The sequence below is a fragment of the Denticeps clupeoides genome, chromosome 15 (genome assembly GCF_900700375.1).
Source record: "Denticeps clupeoides chromosome 15, fDenClu1.1, whole genome shotgun sequence".
NCBI lineage: Eukaryota > Metazoa > Chordata > Actinopteri > Clupeiformes > Denticipitidae > Denticeps > Denticeps clupeoides.
Window position 1 is genome coordinate 1,177,336 of NC_041721.1, and position 15,295 is coordinate 1,192,630.

At 48.6% G+C, this 15,295-nt stretch overlaps 1 protein-coding gene across 6 annotated transcripts in view; it reads right to left on the minus strand.

The window, feature by feature from the left end:
* Positions 1-1,575: 1,575 nt before the first annotated feature.
* Positions 1,576-15,295, minus strand: part of LOC114764566 (cGMP-inhibited 3',5'-cyclic phosphodiesterase A-like) — a 40,469-nt gene continuing 26,749 nt past the window's right edge. For all 6 annotated transcript variants that reach the window (XM_028954293.1, XM_028954292.1, XM_028954297.1 and 3 more), the window contains 14 exons: positions 14,540-14,800; positions 12,874-13,031; positions 10,979-11,100; positions 10,695-10,905; positions 10,019-10,089; positions 9,542-9,723; positions 9,159-9,296; positions 8,953-9,064; positions 8,762-8,872; positions 8,496-8,695; positions 7,692-7,895; positions 7,448-7,609; positions 5,168-5,441; positions 1,576-5,057 (listed from right to left, as the gene is read on the minus strand). In XM_028954293.1, coding sequence (XP_028810126.1) covers positions 4,828-5,057; positions 5,168-5,441; positions 7,448-7,609; positions 7,692-7,895; positions 8,496-8,695; positions 8,762-8,872; positions 8,953-9,064; positions 9,159-9,296; positions 9,542-9,723; positions 10,019-10,089; positions 10,695-10,905; positions 10,979-11,100; positions 12,874-13,031; positions 14,540-14,800 — 2,436 coding nt within the window. In that variant the 3' untranslated portion in view covers positions 1,576-4,827. The remainder of the gene's footprint in view (positions 5,058-5,167; positions 5,442-7,447; positions 7,610-7,691; positions 7,896-8,495; positions 8,696-8,761; positions 8,873-8,952; positions 9,065-9,158; positions 9,297-9,541; positions 9,724-10,018; positions 10,090-10,694; positions 10,906-10,978; positions 11,101-12,873; positions 13,032-14,539; positions 14,801-15,295) is intronic.

A 15,295-nucleotide genomic window follows, 5' to 3' on the forward strand; every position in this document is an offset into this window, starting at 1 on the left:
AATGCACCAGAAAACCCGTTAAAGAACACACGCTCATGGATGATAATTGGACAGTGGGTTTTGCTCTGTGGATTATGGGTAAACATAGGATAGGAGGCCGAGGCGGGACTCGTGGTACAAAGGGATTCTGTCTTGAGCACTGCGGCGCCGCATGAGACCAGAGTCAACAAACAGCTTCTGTTCCCTCCCTTTCATTCCTGCTGGAGTGGCCATAACACGACCCGCTTTAATAAAGGTCCCACTTAACCCACTTACAGCAGCCAGGCCAAGACATGAAGCAGAAAAAACATGACCCGCGCCATCCGACGAAAGGGACCTTCTGAGGAGCCACTGGCTTCAGTTATCAATAATATTTGTGGGTATAATAATTTATAATATCCTGTAATTATATATCCGTTCGGTGCAGGCATCTATACAGTGGTGTCCTAGTGGGTAAGAAAGTGATCCTAAAGTTCAAATCCCAATCCCAGAAGTGAAAGTGATGTGACATGTGACACATCACCCACAGCACCTGGTGACACAGTGAAATGTGTCCCTTAGCACCCTTAACTCCCCACACACGCTGCTCCCCGGGCGCCTGTCATGGCTGCCCACTGCTCACCAAGGGTGATGGTTAAATGCAGAGGACACGTTTCACCGTGTCACCGTGTGCTGTGCTGTGGACCGCTGAGAAGAGATGTTTGGGAAAATGTAAATGAATAGTGGTCTGCGTGTGAATTTGAGGACGTCACATGATGACTGCACTCAGAACCATTAAAGTGTCACTGTGACATGTAGAATGATAATGACAAGACAACTTTTTTTTTATTTTCATCGATTTAATGACGGGCTATTAAGATGACGGACCGTCATCTGGTTCCACCTCCATCTCTGGATGAAGAGACAGGGGCATGACCTCAGCAGGTTCTAATGGCCGCATTCTGGTGTTCCTGCAGTCCTTCTTCTCCTCGTTCCAGAGTTCTGACTGCTGTCTGCGCATCAGCGTACTAGACCAAGTCATCCAGAAGGAACCTAGCAGACAGCCTTTCAGAACCATTAGATCTTGGGCAATCTTGAAAGGCTGGATGATCAATAGCTGTAGCTTTAAAAAGCTGAGATCTTTTTTTTTTTTTTTTAATTTGCCTGGTGTCGCCATTCACTCTTCCCAATGGGAATCTTTCCGAGAAATCCTGAAGTTAAAAGGAACACGGATCCGTTTAATCCACTTACATAACCGTCCTGTTGTTCACAGACTAGTGCACAGACTCTCCATCCAGGATCTTCCTCATCGTTTCATAATTCTGCATGCTTTTCCCCATCCAACAGCAGGCCGTTCCACATTCAGAACGTGGTGAACGTGAACGTGCGCCAGATGCTTCTCCCTCAGAGGTGTAGAAACATCCCTCTGTTCTTCAGACATTTCCTCCCCGGTTCTGGGCGTTCAGGCTGCATCATTATTATTATTATTATTCTTTAAGAAGAGGAATAAAACCCCCCAAAACGAGATATCGGATAGCACAGGGACAGCCTGTGAGCGTGTGACCCGAGGTGTCGGTCGCCGTCGATAAGGAAGAAACCACACGGAGACTCGGCAGATACAACAGCGCTTAACTCGTGTTATTCAACTGTATTCACATCACAACATCCACATTGTTCCGCGTGTGACAAGGTCTAATAATCTCCATATGATATTTACTGTATGATACATTATACCAAGAGGCACTTCCAGTAATCCTGGGAATAAAGGAGCTACAGTATAGTGTCTAAATTACAAAAAACAGTAAAAATAAATAATGTTTATCTAAAAGACTTGTTGTTTTCATACTTTTTTTTTTTGTCATCTGTACAGCATATATATAATTTTTTTTTTTTTTGTACAAAATGGAGCAACGACCAGCAATAAAATGAACATTTTTCACTTTACGAATACTGGTGGCTTCCACGCGTCCCTTTTCTACGGGTATTGCTACATGTGATAAGTGCAAGTTACCGGTGAGGAGAAGATCTCATCTGTGAAGTGAGAAGTTGCACGTCTCGGCTCTCCTTTAAAGCTCGTCCGGGCCGATGATTGTTTTGCGTTGTTTTAGGTGGGGACAGGTAGTGGCAGTGTAAAGGAACGGCAGAAAAACGCACACACACACACACACACACACAGATAGTGGAACTGTGGGGGAAAAGTGCTAATTAATAGTGGCCAGGAAGAGAAATTCATTTCCCATAATGCATCAGGAAAGGAGGCCGTTCTGGCCGGACGTCCCTCGGGGGAAGTGGGTCGCGGTCACGCTTCAATTTAAGCCCCGCGGAGCAGGACGCGTTGGCACGGTGAACTCGAATCACGAAAAGCTATGTGCGAAAAACCCTCAAATCGTGCACGTAATTACCGAGGAGGGAAATAATTAAAAGGAAGCGCTCCTGGGGGCTTCATTCCGCGAACAAACAGCTTCTACACACAGAAAAAAAGGCCGAATCGCTGAGGCACTCAAGAACGGAGGAGAATAAGACGAACAGTTGGTGGTAAACCAGCTACGTTAAGGTGGAGGTCCCTGGGTGAGTTTTAACCGGACCAAGTCTCTCCTGAATGCTGTAACGTGCTCGAACGTGGATTAACCGCAGCGGCGTTAAAGGCCTCGGTTCACTTTGTGGTCACCGCGTAAAAAGGGCCTCGGGGACATCGTGTCACGCTTGTGTCAGATGGTTCATCTCGCTCCGCAGTTCGAATACAACCAGAAGAAGCGTGTGGGAACCACTGTGTGACAAGCTGAACTTCCATGGGGAGATTCCGAGCGGTGATGCATTAAAAAAAGACGCGACGTGTGGTATGTTCTTTGAACATCTGCTGATGAGCACGTTACGAACGGCCATTTTGTGAGACAGACGAGGGTTTGATGAACTGTGCTGCATCGTGGGGCCTGGATGCAGGTACTCTTGCTTCCGTACCAGAAGAAAACGTCCTGAGAGCATCAGAGAGAAGGAGACGATCCCATTGGCTCACAGTGATACGCAAAGCCCAGGCTAATTTGCATTTTCGTCAACTCAGTCCAACCAGCACCAGTCCCATCAGCCCACTAAGTTCAAGATGAAAGGGGTCTTCAGCACAAACGCCTGTTTTGTGTGGAGCCACGAGACCCTCTTCTCCTCAAGACCTTCGCTACAATATCCGCCCTGCAGCTGCACTTTCTGAACTTTCATACAGTCTATAGGAAATCACACACACCCACACACACACACACATGACTCCTCACAAGAGCTCATATTGCTTTATCTCCCACTTCCCATATAGTTCAGCCTTTACGTTTGGCGCTACTTTGGACCGAGTCACGTTCTTGCTAACGTCAAATAAGATTTCCTGCTGGGAATTTTTTGAAGATAAGAGAGAGGAGACGGGGCTGCTACATACTTTGGACAAAGTTCAAGAAAGGCATTAAAGTCATATTAGGCGCTCATGCTCGAATTGCACTGGGTTACGTAATAAAGATAATAAATGATAAAAAAAGTGTCCCTTTAATAAGCAGGAGAGAACGCGTGAGACTCCCAGGACACCCAGGCCTTCTTCTCCTTCTTCTTTCCATAATGATATTCGGCGCTACACTGAGCTGCGGCCGAGATGAATGGCGGCGCCGGCGTGCCCGAAATGTTTAATTGGATGCACTTGAAAGCGACGGGCCGGAGAAGCGGGCCGGCGGGCCGGAGGTGATTAGGCCCGGCGATGCGCTTCTGCCCCGACCTGCGGAACCAATGCCAGCCCATCTGAAGTTCTCCAATCACGCGGCCCGCCAGCTGACCGCTCTCGTGGCTGGAGAACCTTCCCGCTGCACCAAACCTGGAACTGCACACTCTCCTTTCTTTCCAGTCCAGAACCACCAGAGGTTCCACTTACGGATCCGCTTAGCACGAATGAAGGAACACAAGAACCTTTCTCCATCTGGACGGAGTGCCAGATCCAGCTGGACCACGTTAAAAAACATAGAAGGTTCTTCACAAGTGTCAGAGTGCATGGAAATGAGAGAGAACCTAGGACCCCAACTAGAACCCACTGGTTTCAGTTCTAAAAACACACCCTTAAAACGCTCCTAACGTTGAACCAGACGTCTGACAGAACGTGTCTATAATCCCTTTTGTCTACATGAAACCAGACTGGGTGAAACACACACCATAAACTCCACCCTGAAAGCCATATTAAAATGAGGCGTCCCCTTTGTGGCGTTAAGGAACGAATCAGTGAAAATAAATACAATAAAAAAAAAAAAGATCATTTCTACACAGTATTTACATGAAAAGAAGAGCTGAAACGGACCCCCTGAAAAAAAGGTGTAAGAAATGCTGCAGGAATTTGGCTTCAAGTGACGGATGAAGGGTTCGGTTTGTGTGGCACTTTTCCTCTGGAAAAAAGTGAGGAACCGACTGTGTGTGTGTGTGTGTTCTCATTGTTAGTTCCCCTTGAGATTCGTGTAAAGTGTTTTCTCCGGAAAAAAAGGAAAAGAAGAAAAGATTCCGTGTCTCTCCCTGCTTGGAATGCGACTGAATTGAGGCAAGTGAGGTTTTTAGAACGGGTTCTGGTCACCTGGGCGGAACCAAAGTCGTTTCTTGACACTGAGTGGATCTCGACCGCCGTTACCGACAAACCCCGCTGCTAACGCAAATTCAGCCAATCCAAGCCACACCCACAAAACAACAAACCCCGCCCACGCCACGTCTCTGAACTGGACAGGGGAAGAGCTCCGCCCCCCCCGCGTTTATCTATAGGCACATGTTCCCTGCGCGTCTACAGTGTTGTGTCTAAGTGATGTGCTGGCAACCGTTTATCAGGAGAAAATGTTACAAAGTTCTTGTCATGTGCAGACAAGGTCTTCATTCGCCTTCCTTGTCCTCCAGAGTCTCTGACGAGTCCTCCTCCCGATCATCCACCGGCTCCTCCTCCTTGCTCACAGGCTCCTCCTCCTCACTAATGGCCAGGATCGGCTCCTCGGTCTGGCTTTGGCTCTCTTCGGCGATGACTTTCTTCCACATCTCGTGGTTCTCCAGCAGGTGCTGTGTGATTTGGCAGAAGACTTTCCGTCGCGTCTTTGGCGCTCGCTTCTCTGTATGACGGAACAAACAGCAAGATCAGACAGATGAATTTGAACTAGGCCCCTCCCCTTTTAACAACTTTGTAAACCGGGCATGCAGTAGTGAGCAGGGTGCATCTTACGAGACTGCTCCGAGCTGGTGGATGCGTCTTCCTCGGGCGTGTCCTCGTCTTCCTCATCGGTGTCCCCCGCCTCGGCGTCCTGCTCGTCCTCCTTCGGGGCCTGGCTCCCGGCCGGGTCCACGCAGCGGCCTGGCATCAGGGCGGCCGAGTCGTACGACCTGCAGAGCGGCCCCACGATGTGCGTGATGAAGGACTCCTGCAGCTTGGCCAGCTGTGGTGCTGAGCGGTCCATGAAGGGGCTGATGGGAAGGCCGAGGCTGGACTCCTCATCGCCCTGCAATGGCGTCAGCTAATTGTTAGTCGCCAAGACACAGCGCTGCCTGTAAGAAGCTGTAACTGAGCAGTTTAATGAGTTTTAATCCCCTAATAATGCAGGTAATAATCTGGTAATAACGCCGTCATGGAAACACACAGGCAGAGATATGGGCTGAGATTTGAATGGAATATATTTGAATCTGAATGTAATAATTTCAATATATGAAATCGGATGAAATTGAAACTGCATTTTTACATCCGTAAATTCTTCACTTCTCACAATTCAATTGCAGTTTATTGAGACGCACAATCCGGGGTCCTTAAGAAAAAGCTCCCAACAGCGCTCATTTACACGTCTTACAACAGCTCCGCACGTTGCAGCAAAGTGGAACTTCCTGTGGGGAACTTCCTGTCTGCCAGCCGGTGGTGACCTGCTCCGGATAATATCTAATAAAAGCGAACAAAGCGATCCTTTGTGTCCTTTGTTTTGTAACACTATTTGCTAGGTCCCCTATCGTGAAAATGTGACTCTGTGAGGTTATTTAACATTAATACGAGTTCCCTGAGCCTGTCTGTGGCCCTGCAGTGGTTATAAATGGCGGTAGGTGTAAACAGTGCTCAGAAAGCGGCAGTTCAGACGGTCGGATCTGAACAAAGTCAAAACGAGGTGGCGAAGGCTTTGAATCAATTCATCAGCAAATGACTCAGAATCATGAATCTGAGTCGACCCGGTACATTACATTATGTCTTCAATCCAGCATCTGGTAACCATGAACCAGCCTGGTCTGAGATCACCTCGCGCGTAGGGTCAGCTGTGGAGGGAGGGGCGTTCAGGTACATTTGTGATGGGCAGATCCGGGCCGCCAGCGGAGAAATATTGTCCGCAGAGCACCTACGAATCGCAAATCCGAATGAACGCGCACCCTGATGACAAGGTGTAAACAGTGCAAGTGGAGCACAGCTGACAATGCCGCCTGTTGCCATGGGAACAGGGGAGCTGACGTCATTGGGCTGTAGTGTACGAGTGTGTGTGTGTTTGCAGGTGTGAGTCCGTATGAATCATAATCTGACGGGAAAAAAAAAAAAAAGCCCTCACGCAGGTTTACGTTCTCGGAGCAGCAGGTCTGTGCGTCTGACACCACTGGGTCAGCAGAGTTCTCCAAGGACGTCCCCTTCGCCGCAAGACGTCCACCTCGCCACCTGGGGTTACCCCCCCCCCAGAACCGCCGGCGTGGACGATACCGAGAAATGCAGGCAGTTGTATCCTCATTCAGAAAATGGCTTATTGAGCCCCCTGCTCTCCCTGCCATATTTACATTTTCTTGCATTTCTTGTGGTCGATCGAAGTTATAATGCTGGCTGGATCATAAATCTATAAATCTATAAATCTATAAATATAAAAAAACAAACAAACAAAACAGAAAATAGGAAAATTTGCTGTTGATTTCCTCAAAAAACAGAGCTAAATATGATCCAAATAGTTAATGAATGTTCAGAAAAATGTCATTACTTGTCTCCATTTTAGGGATATAACGATGCACCTGATACGTAACTCTTTTCTAGTTCACTGTATTGGCTGACAAGACAAATTATGGTTGAAAATTTGACTTTATTAATATACACTGTGAAAAATACCGTTTGATAGAAACAAATTAGCATCTTATTCGATTAAAACAAATTAAATAAAAAAAATATTTAATGGGCTAAACCAAAAATAAATATAATGTTCGCATCTGGACGGACGTTGGTCTTCGTTGTGAGCCAGCAGACACGTGACGAGGAGTGTCTTAAACACTCGATATGGGACCAGTCTGGCGTCCCTCCCGTTGATTCACGGCGCATCATTACAATACTACACAATGTCGCCACAAACGGCCATTTATATCCCGTTCACGCGCCATCAGACTCACACCGCAGCACAAAAGTACCTGAATCCCCTCATCTTTTCCGTGTATATTTATTTCATATTTGGTACGAAGTGCAGTATTTTGGTGCTGAACACAGGAGGAGAGGAGGAGTAACAACCTGCTCGTAGAACTCGTTGACGATGCCCTCGGTCCACTGCAGGTGGAGCTCTTTGCACTTGAGTGGGCCGTTGATGTCGGCAAGCTTGATGCACATCTGACACAGGAGCAGCCGGTCGTTCTCATTGGACCAGTCGATGCCTGAGCAGCCGTCGTCCCCCACCTGCGGGCGGGAGGAAGCAGGAGTCACACGGAGGGACGGAGGTGGCCGTCACAGCCGCCGTCGGGCTGGGCGGGGCCGTTACCTTGGCATTAAACTCGGCCAGGAAGTCAAAGTGCTTCTTCAGGTCGGTGGCGAGGATGGCTTCGATGACGAGGAAGCGAAAGCGCTTGAACTCCACGTGGTCCAGGTAGGACAGGAAGTTGTACTCGGGACGTGACATGAAGAGGTTCCAGGCGGAGGCGGCGTGGTGGTTCTCCAGCACGGAGCGGTCGTTGTAGAGCACGGCCTGCGGAGGAGCAGAGAATTCCAGAAACCCGTCTTCTACACATATAACCGGCTGCATCGGCATCGTCATTGTGAAAAACATTAGCTGCAAGATATCATATTTGGCGCCACCACCTGGTAATGTGTGTAGACTGCGAATGGAAGATGACTTATTTCCTGTCACGGCTGCCCACTGTCACCAAGGGTGATGGTTAAATACAGAGGACACGTGTCACCGCGTTCAATTTCACCTTGCTACGCTACAGTTATTACATGCCAAATCTTTAGTTGCCAATTGTGATAGGCTGGTCATGAGAAATTATAATACTACCTATCTACTATCAATCAAAAACGGATTTTTACATTTACAGAATTTATCAGACGCTCTAATCCAGAGCGACTTACAATCAGTAGTTACAGGGACAGTCCCCCCCTGGAGACACTCAGGGTTAAGTGTCCTGCTCAGGGACACGATGGTAGTAAGTGGGGTTTGAACCTGGGTCTTCTGGTTCATAGGCGAGTGTGTTACCCGCTAGGCTACTACCACCACCATTTTGTATTGGTATATTCTAACATTCATGGCTGTAGTTCTGGAGCAGCTACAGGAAGTCGGGGTTTGTACCTGCGGGGCGCTGGTGGCCACCAGGAAGGCGTTGGTGCGGCCGGGGTGGTCGTAGTCGTGCATGGCGGCCGCCACGTACAGCGCCATCAGCTCTAGGGCGGGAATGAGGCCCGACAGGCAGCCGTAGCCGTCCTCCACCGCCGGGTACGTCCTGGACGTCAGGAACCCCGTGTGGCCGTGGCTCATGCTGCTCTCTGAGTCTGAGGGTGCGGTGTGAGTCAAGTTCTCCGAAATGGAGTGACTGAACGATGTAAAAACCCACTCACCTGAGTCACTGACGGAGCCCTGTTCTGTCATGTTGGGCAGCCCTGGCACAGGCTGCGTGGTGAGGTACCACACAGCGTGAAGAACGTCGGTGGCGTGGATCCTGTTATGGTCTGGGGAGAATTAAATCACATGTTATTTCCCCGTCACGTCAAATTTCTCCGAAGTTGCATAACGTGGTAAACCTGCTCACATGGGATGTCCCTGTATCCATTCTCCAGCGCGTGGAAATAATTCATGAACTCCCTCACAGGGATCTTGAAGGTTTCAAAGAGCCCCGTGTCTTCAAAGAGCCTGTAGGAGACCTGGAACACACGGCGCGGGCGCGTGAGTCGGCGGCGAGGCGATGGGCCGCAGTGCCCACCGCCCAACACCAGGGGACAGCGCAGCACCACTCACCTGGCTGAGAATCCGGCCACATTTCCCCTCGGCCTGCTCCACCAGGCTGAAGATGGGGAAGTTCCAGTTGTTGATCTGACTCATGAGCGGCTCCAGGCCCTCCATCACCAGCGGCTCCGGGGCCAGGACGGCCTTGTCCTGGAGTATTAAGCGGAATTAAAGGACATTTTTCTTTCCATTTTCTCAGCTAACTAGTCGTCTGTTTAAATCCGTCTATGGCCCTTGTGACCCGAACACGACATGAAGTGACGAATTTGTCAGTGTGGGCTGTAAAACTAGCTGAGAGACAAAAAAGTCAAAAATAAAAGCAGTAAGCCCACTGTCTCTTTTCCAGGTTTATTGGATGTTCATCTTGCATAAGGAGGATTCCTGTCAGGACTGACCTCTGGCGGCAGCAGGGCGTGCAGAACGAGGCCCTCGGCCTCATACGCCCCGCACCCATCCTGGACGTCGGGAGCTCTCCTGCGCCCCACCTGCTCCTCCTCGTTCTGTGCAAAATCGCTGCTGTCACTGTGGTTGGTCTCGTAGGTGCTGTCGTAGTCAGATGAGGCCAGCACCGGGTCGTCTGCAGTGCAGAGGGGAGACGCCCAGTCTATCAGTCTACCCACCCAGCTGGAAATCGATTTATTCAGAGTCCAGTCGAGATCGAGATGTTTCAGGTGGTTATTAGTGGTGGCCTAGCAGGTAAGGAATTGGACTCGTGACCGGAAGGTGCCACTGAGGTCCCCTTGATGAAAGCACACTGATCCCCGGGCGCTTCACCGAGGGTGATGGTTAAATGCAGAGGACACGTTTCACCGTGTCACCGGGTGCTGTGCTGCAGTGTTTCAGAATCACTTCACTTATATCATTCCCCTCACCTGTCTGCTGTAATCGGTCTCCTTGTTCAACTGACTCCTCGTGGCTGAGTTTGGTGAAGGGTCTCCCACAGCTAGGGGGAAAAAGGGAATTTGTTGTGCATTTCATTTTGTTTTATGCTATTTAATTCAACCTTTCACGTCCAACCAATTCACGCATTATACATTTTTTTTATTCTAGGTAATATTAAAATTATCAGTTATATTTAATAAAAATAACACTTACAAAGTTTATGCTAAAATAAAGTTGATTTTGTCATTTTGTGCACAGAAATATGTACCGCACTCTAGGGAGATCTGGGAAGCATTGCTGTGCAACAGTACAGTACAATTTTTGTATTTCAATTTTTGTAATGAACATTTTTGATTGAATTTTGACTGATTCAAATATGTTTATTATTTTTCTTTCAAAGTGCAATAAAAGTCATGCTGCCCGTGGGGTTGCTGTTCCCCGTGTGTGTGTGTGTGTGTGTGTGTGTGTAAACGGTGTGCACGCTCTGGAATCGCCCACTGCCGTTTTTATAAAGCCTGTTATTCACTACTGGGTTTCTACTACTGTCCTTTACTAAAATGGTACACCATGTTACTGCGTTACAGAGGAGGAAATAATTATTGTGCATTCATTTCTCACGCCCAGAAGATGATTAAAAAGGGGAGGATTTTGTCGAGGAGAGCCCACCTGCCACAGAGGGGTGACGATCCCCATTGTGAGGCTGTGGCGCTGGGGGCACTCTGGCTGTGTATTAAGGCTCGGTGTGGCGCCCGGACAGCGGTGGGTTCAGGCAGGTCGACTGACGGGTTTTTGGACGTGGGGCTGTTGACGGGGGTCCCCTGCTGGGGGGGTGAGTGGCACGGCGACGCCAGGGGCGAAATGCAGGTGGGGGGACAACCTGCAATTGACAAGAGAGGAGAACAGTTCATACAGTAACACACCCACACACATACACTCAAACAGAGGTCTACCTGGTCTGCTCAGTCTCTTGTACATCGGCTTGGTGGCTGATGGAGTGTATGAGGCTGACATGGAGCGACTCTTGGAGATGGTCATCATGACAGAGGAGTTCCATGACTCACTGCTGCCCACACTGGAAGAAACACACACACACACACGTCAGTGGAAATCTACATTTTTCTATACTGCAGACAGTATTGTACTAACTAAGACCAGGAAGTGGATTTTATTTAGGGAGCGGCTGAAAAAGGACATTAGAAAGAGTTCAAGGGTCAGAGCAATGGGGCTGAAGCAAACATAGCTCCAGGCCCAGGACTGAAGAACACAATTTACAGCAGAGGAAAAAATAAAAATATGCAGGAAATGGCAGTGGGGTCCGTCTCCAGTCTACAGATAGGCATCTGAGTGCAGATTAATGAGGGAACGGCAGACTGCTTCCACAACTCAGAGTGGACCAAGATCTTCCTGAGATGGAAATCATGATCAACTCATTGGAGACCAGCTTCTCTATATACATCCACACTGGATTTATATAACACTCACACACACACAGGGCTGTATAAGACCTAGACCAAGGGCATGGGGCATAAAGTCACATTCACCAGTTCCCTCATCAGGACACTGGAATTACATAAATGATAACCTGCATGTTGGTGTTGGTAGTGGGCGTGGTCACGTCGACTGGAATTAAAGCGTCTGATAACCTGCATGTTGGTGTCGGTAGTGGGCGTGGTCATGTTCACTGGAATTAAAGCGCCTGATAACCTGCATGTTGGTGTCGGTAGTGGGCGTGGTCACGTTCACTAGGAATTAAAGCGCCTGATAACCTGCATGTTCGTGTTGGTAGTGGGCGTGGTCACATTGACTGGAATTAAAGCGTCTGATAACCTGCATGTTGGTGTCGGTAGTGGGCGTGGTCACGTTCACTGGAATTAAAGCGCCTGATAACCTGCATGTTGGTGTCGGTAGTGGGCGTGGTCACCTTTGTGTATTAGGGGTATTAGGAGGAGAAAAGTTGGGGTTAAATCCTCCAACATGAGGAAGTAGGGCGTGAGCTGTCAATCATGCACATAAACCATGCAACGTTCGGTTTGGAGCTTTAAGCCTCTGCACAGGAAGCAGGGGGTGTTTGGTGTTATAGAAATCCCTGTAAAAAGAGGGCCTGATGGGTATTCCATGTTACGAGGTCAATTCAAAATTCTTACTATCGTTGGGACGCCTTGAGTGGCATCTTACTGCTGTATTGTTTTTTCTCCATTACAAAGTGCACAAATACCTTGGGCAACAGCTTTGCACAAAAAGAGAAGATCCTTCAAGAATAAAACCATCAGACCAGTTTTTCAGACCAGACAAGTGTTCACTAAATGATCATTGAAGAGACTTGTTTCCTTGTGTGTCATGAAAGCGAAATTCTCCACTGTTGCGTTTCATATTTAGGTGCGAATTTAAGTGGAGCAGTGTGAGCAACTGGCTCCCTATTTGCATAAATCTGAAGATTTCTTGATTTTTTTTCTGCATCACTGTAAAATCCCATAATCCCCAGCGCAGTCTGGCATCTGAGCTCCATTGAAATGAAGTGGGAGAATTAAATCTCACCTGCACGGTAAGATTGCATTACAGCACAGATCCTTCTTGCTCCTATAAAGCACAGTTGCTCCATTTTCATTAATCCAAAGCAGTTTTATAGATGCAGATTATATCTAATCTTAGATGGGATTTCATGGGAAATTAATTACACAGACATTCATTTTTATACATAATTTTTTCTTGGCTGCCCTTTTCAAATTATGCGAAGCTGTAAGATGTGTGTACACAACTGTGGATCTCTTTTGACAAATTGAAAAAATGATAAAAAACAACTGACCCAGGACTCCTGGGGTTGGGGAGGAGGGGCGGAGCCTCGTACCTGGAGGCGGGACAGTCGTGGGTGGGCTTGATGCTGGAGCTGCGGTCCCGCCGGACGGGCCCTGGCTCGATGGTAGGGAGGCCCGTGGCAGAGGTGGTAGTCGTCCACGTGGAGGAGATTCTTCTCAGCAGGCCTGGTGGCAGACTGCGCCTCAGACGCTGCAACAGGGGAGCGAGAGAAGACATTTTGAGAAATCTAATAAAATAAGACACTCCAGTCAGTACTGCTGTGTGTCTGTTTGCATCGTTGCATGCCTACTCTCCATCATGAATGCTGCTGAAGGAAACATTTACATTTCTGGCATTTACCAGACGCCCTTATCCAGAGGGACTTACAGTCAGTAGTTACAGGGACAGTCCCCCCCTGGAGACACTCAGGGTTAAGTGCTCAGGGACACGATGGTAGTAAGTGGAATTTGAACCTGGGTCTTCTGGTTCATAGACGAGTGTGTTACCCGCTAGGCTGCTACCACTTGCAAAGATGGCCATGTCGGCAGTGACAAATATTTTTTGAATGATCATACATGAAATTTGTGAATATCGTGCCCCTTTGAACAACACACACAAGGCGGGAATGGAGGAAAAGCTGATCAGTGTGTGCTGGTTTGTAATTCAGTGTGTTGCTGGTTTGTCAGTCAGTGCGGTACTGGTTTGCGAGTCAGTGCGGTACTGGTTTGTGAGTCAGTGTGGTACTTCTTTGTGAGTCAGTGTGGTACTGGTTTGTGAGTAAGTGCGGTGCTGGTTTGTGAGTCCGTGTGGTACTTGTTTGTGAGTCAGTGCGGTACTGGTTTGTGAGTAAGTGCGGTGCTGGTTTGTGATTCACTGTGGTACTGGTTTGTGAGTCAGTGCGGTGCTGGTTTGTGAGTCAGTGCGGTACTGGTTTGTGAGTCAGTGCGGTGCTGGTTTGTGAGTCAGTGTGGTACTGGTTTGTGATTCACTGTGGTACTTGTTTGTGAGTCAGTGCGGTGCTGGTTTGTGAGTCAGTGCGGTGCTGGTTTGTGAGTCAGTGCGGTACTGGTTTGTGAGTCAGTGCGGTGCTGGTTTGTGAGTCAGTGTGGTACTTGTTTGTGAGTCAGTGCGGTGCTGGTTTGTGAGTCAGTGCGGTACTGGTTTGTGAGTCAGTGCGGTGCTGGTTTGTGAGTCAGTGCGGTACTGGTTTGTGAGTCAGTGCACTATAACCGACATTAATGGACATCCTAGGGTTAAATATGGCTGAACATCTCCTGCTTCCGCCATGCAACTTGTCTTATGTGTCGCCACTTTGGGGCTGCATGTCTGTGAGTACAGTGTGTGTGTGTGTGTGTGTGTGTGTGTGTGTGTCTATTCTGGTTAACGTCACAGCCCCTTTATTTAGTCTCACCTGGACCTTAAGTGCTGCCGTTCGTTTTGTAAGTGCTGTTCTTGTAAAACTTTAAAAGCCTCCAGTGCGTCATTGTCCTCCACATCACTCACCTGTCATGGGCTTGCGTGTGCATGTGTGTCTGTGTGTGTGTGTGTGTGTGTGTGTGAGTGTGCAAGTGTGCATAATTTGCATGCATCTGTGACCTGTGTGTATTTTTAGACGTGTTTGTGTGTGCGTGTCTGTGCCAGTTTGCACGGCAGGGGTGTGAAGCGTTTGTGAGAACGGTGAGATTATTTACACCTGCAGCCATTGATAAAATCTTTACCTTGGGGATGGCCAGCTTCTCGCCCTTTTCCAGGCCCTCCTCGGAGTCGGAGCAGGTGTGGGTGTCGCTGAAGGACACCAGGGGGTTGAGGTGCGGCCGGTGGAGGGGCTGGAAGGTGAGCTGCGTGCTGAGCAGGTTGCTGACGGCCCGCAGGGAGCTGCAGGTGTTGGGGGGCAGCGACGGGTCGGCCAGCAGGTCGGAGATCAGGCCGTGGGCTTCGCCCATCACGGCGAGGTCCACCATCACGGCGGTGCCCGAGGACTGCAGGGGAGGAAGTGGAAGAGTGAAATATATTTAACACCCGACTGACGCACAACCTGGCTGTCAGAGAACAACAGTAACAGTGGACATGAGCTCAAGTGAAACGGATTAAAATGAATCAAATTATAGTGGTTTCTGTAACAGGGCCCTTGCTTAATCAACTCATTTTAGGTGTCATGATCTGGTTCTGAAAGGGTAACTCCGGGATCCGGACCGGAGTTTCATGTTGGACCTGTGTTATCTTTCCTGGTTGTGTTCACCTGTGTCTGATTGTATAAAGCTGCCCAGTTCGTGTCTGTTCACCGTCGGGTTAGTGTTACGTTTACATTTACATTTATGCCATTTGGCCCTGATCCAGAGCGACTTACAACGTGCTTCCATGTCACCATGGATGAAGTGGTCAGTTCTGGTTCACTAGGACCCCCAACTATCTTTTTATTCACACTGTTCTAGTTTCTATACAGAAGTCAGACAAGAAGAAGGTTACAAGTTCAT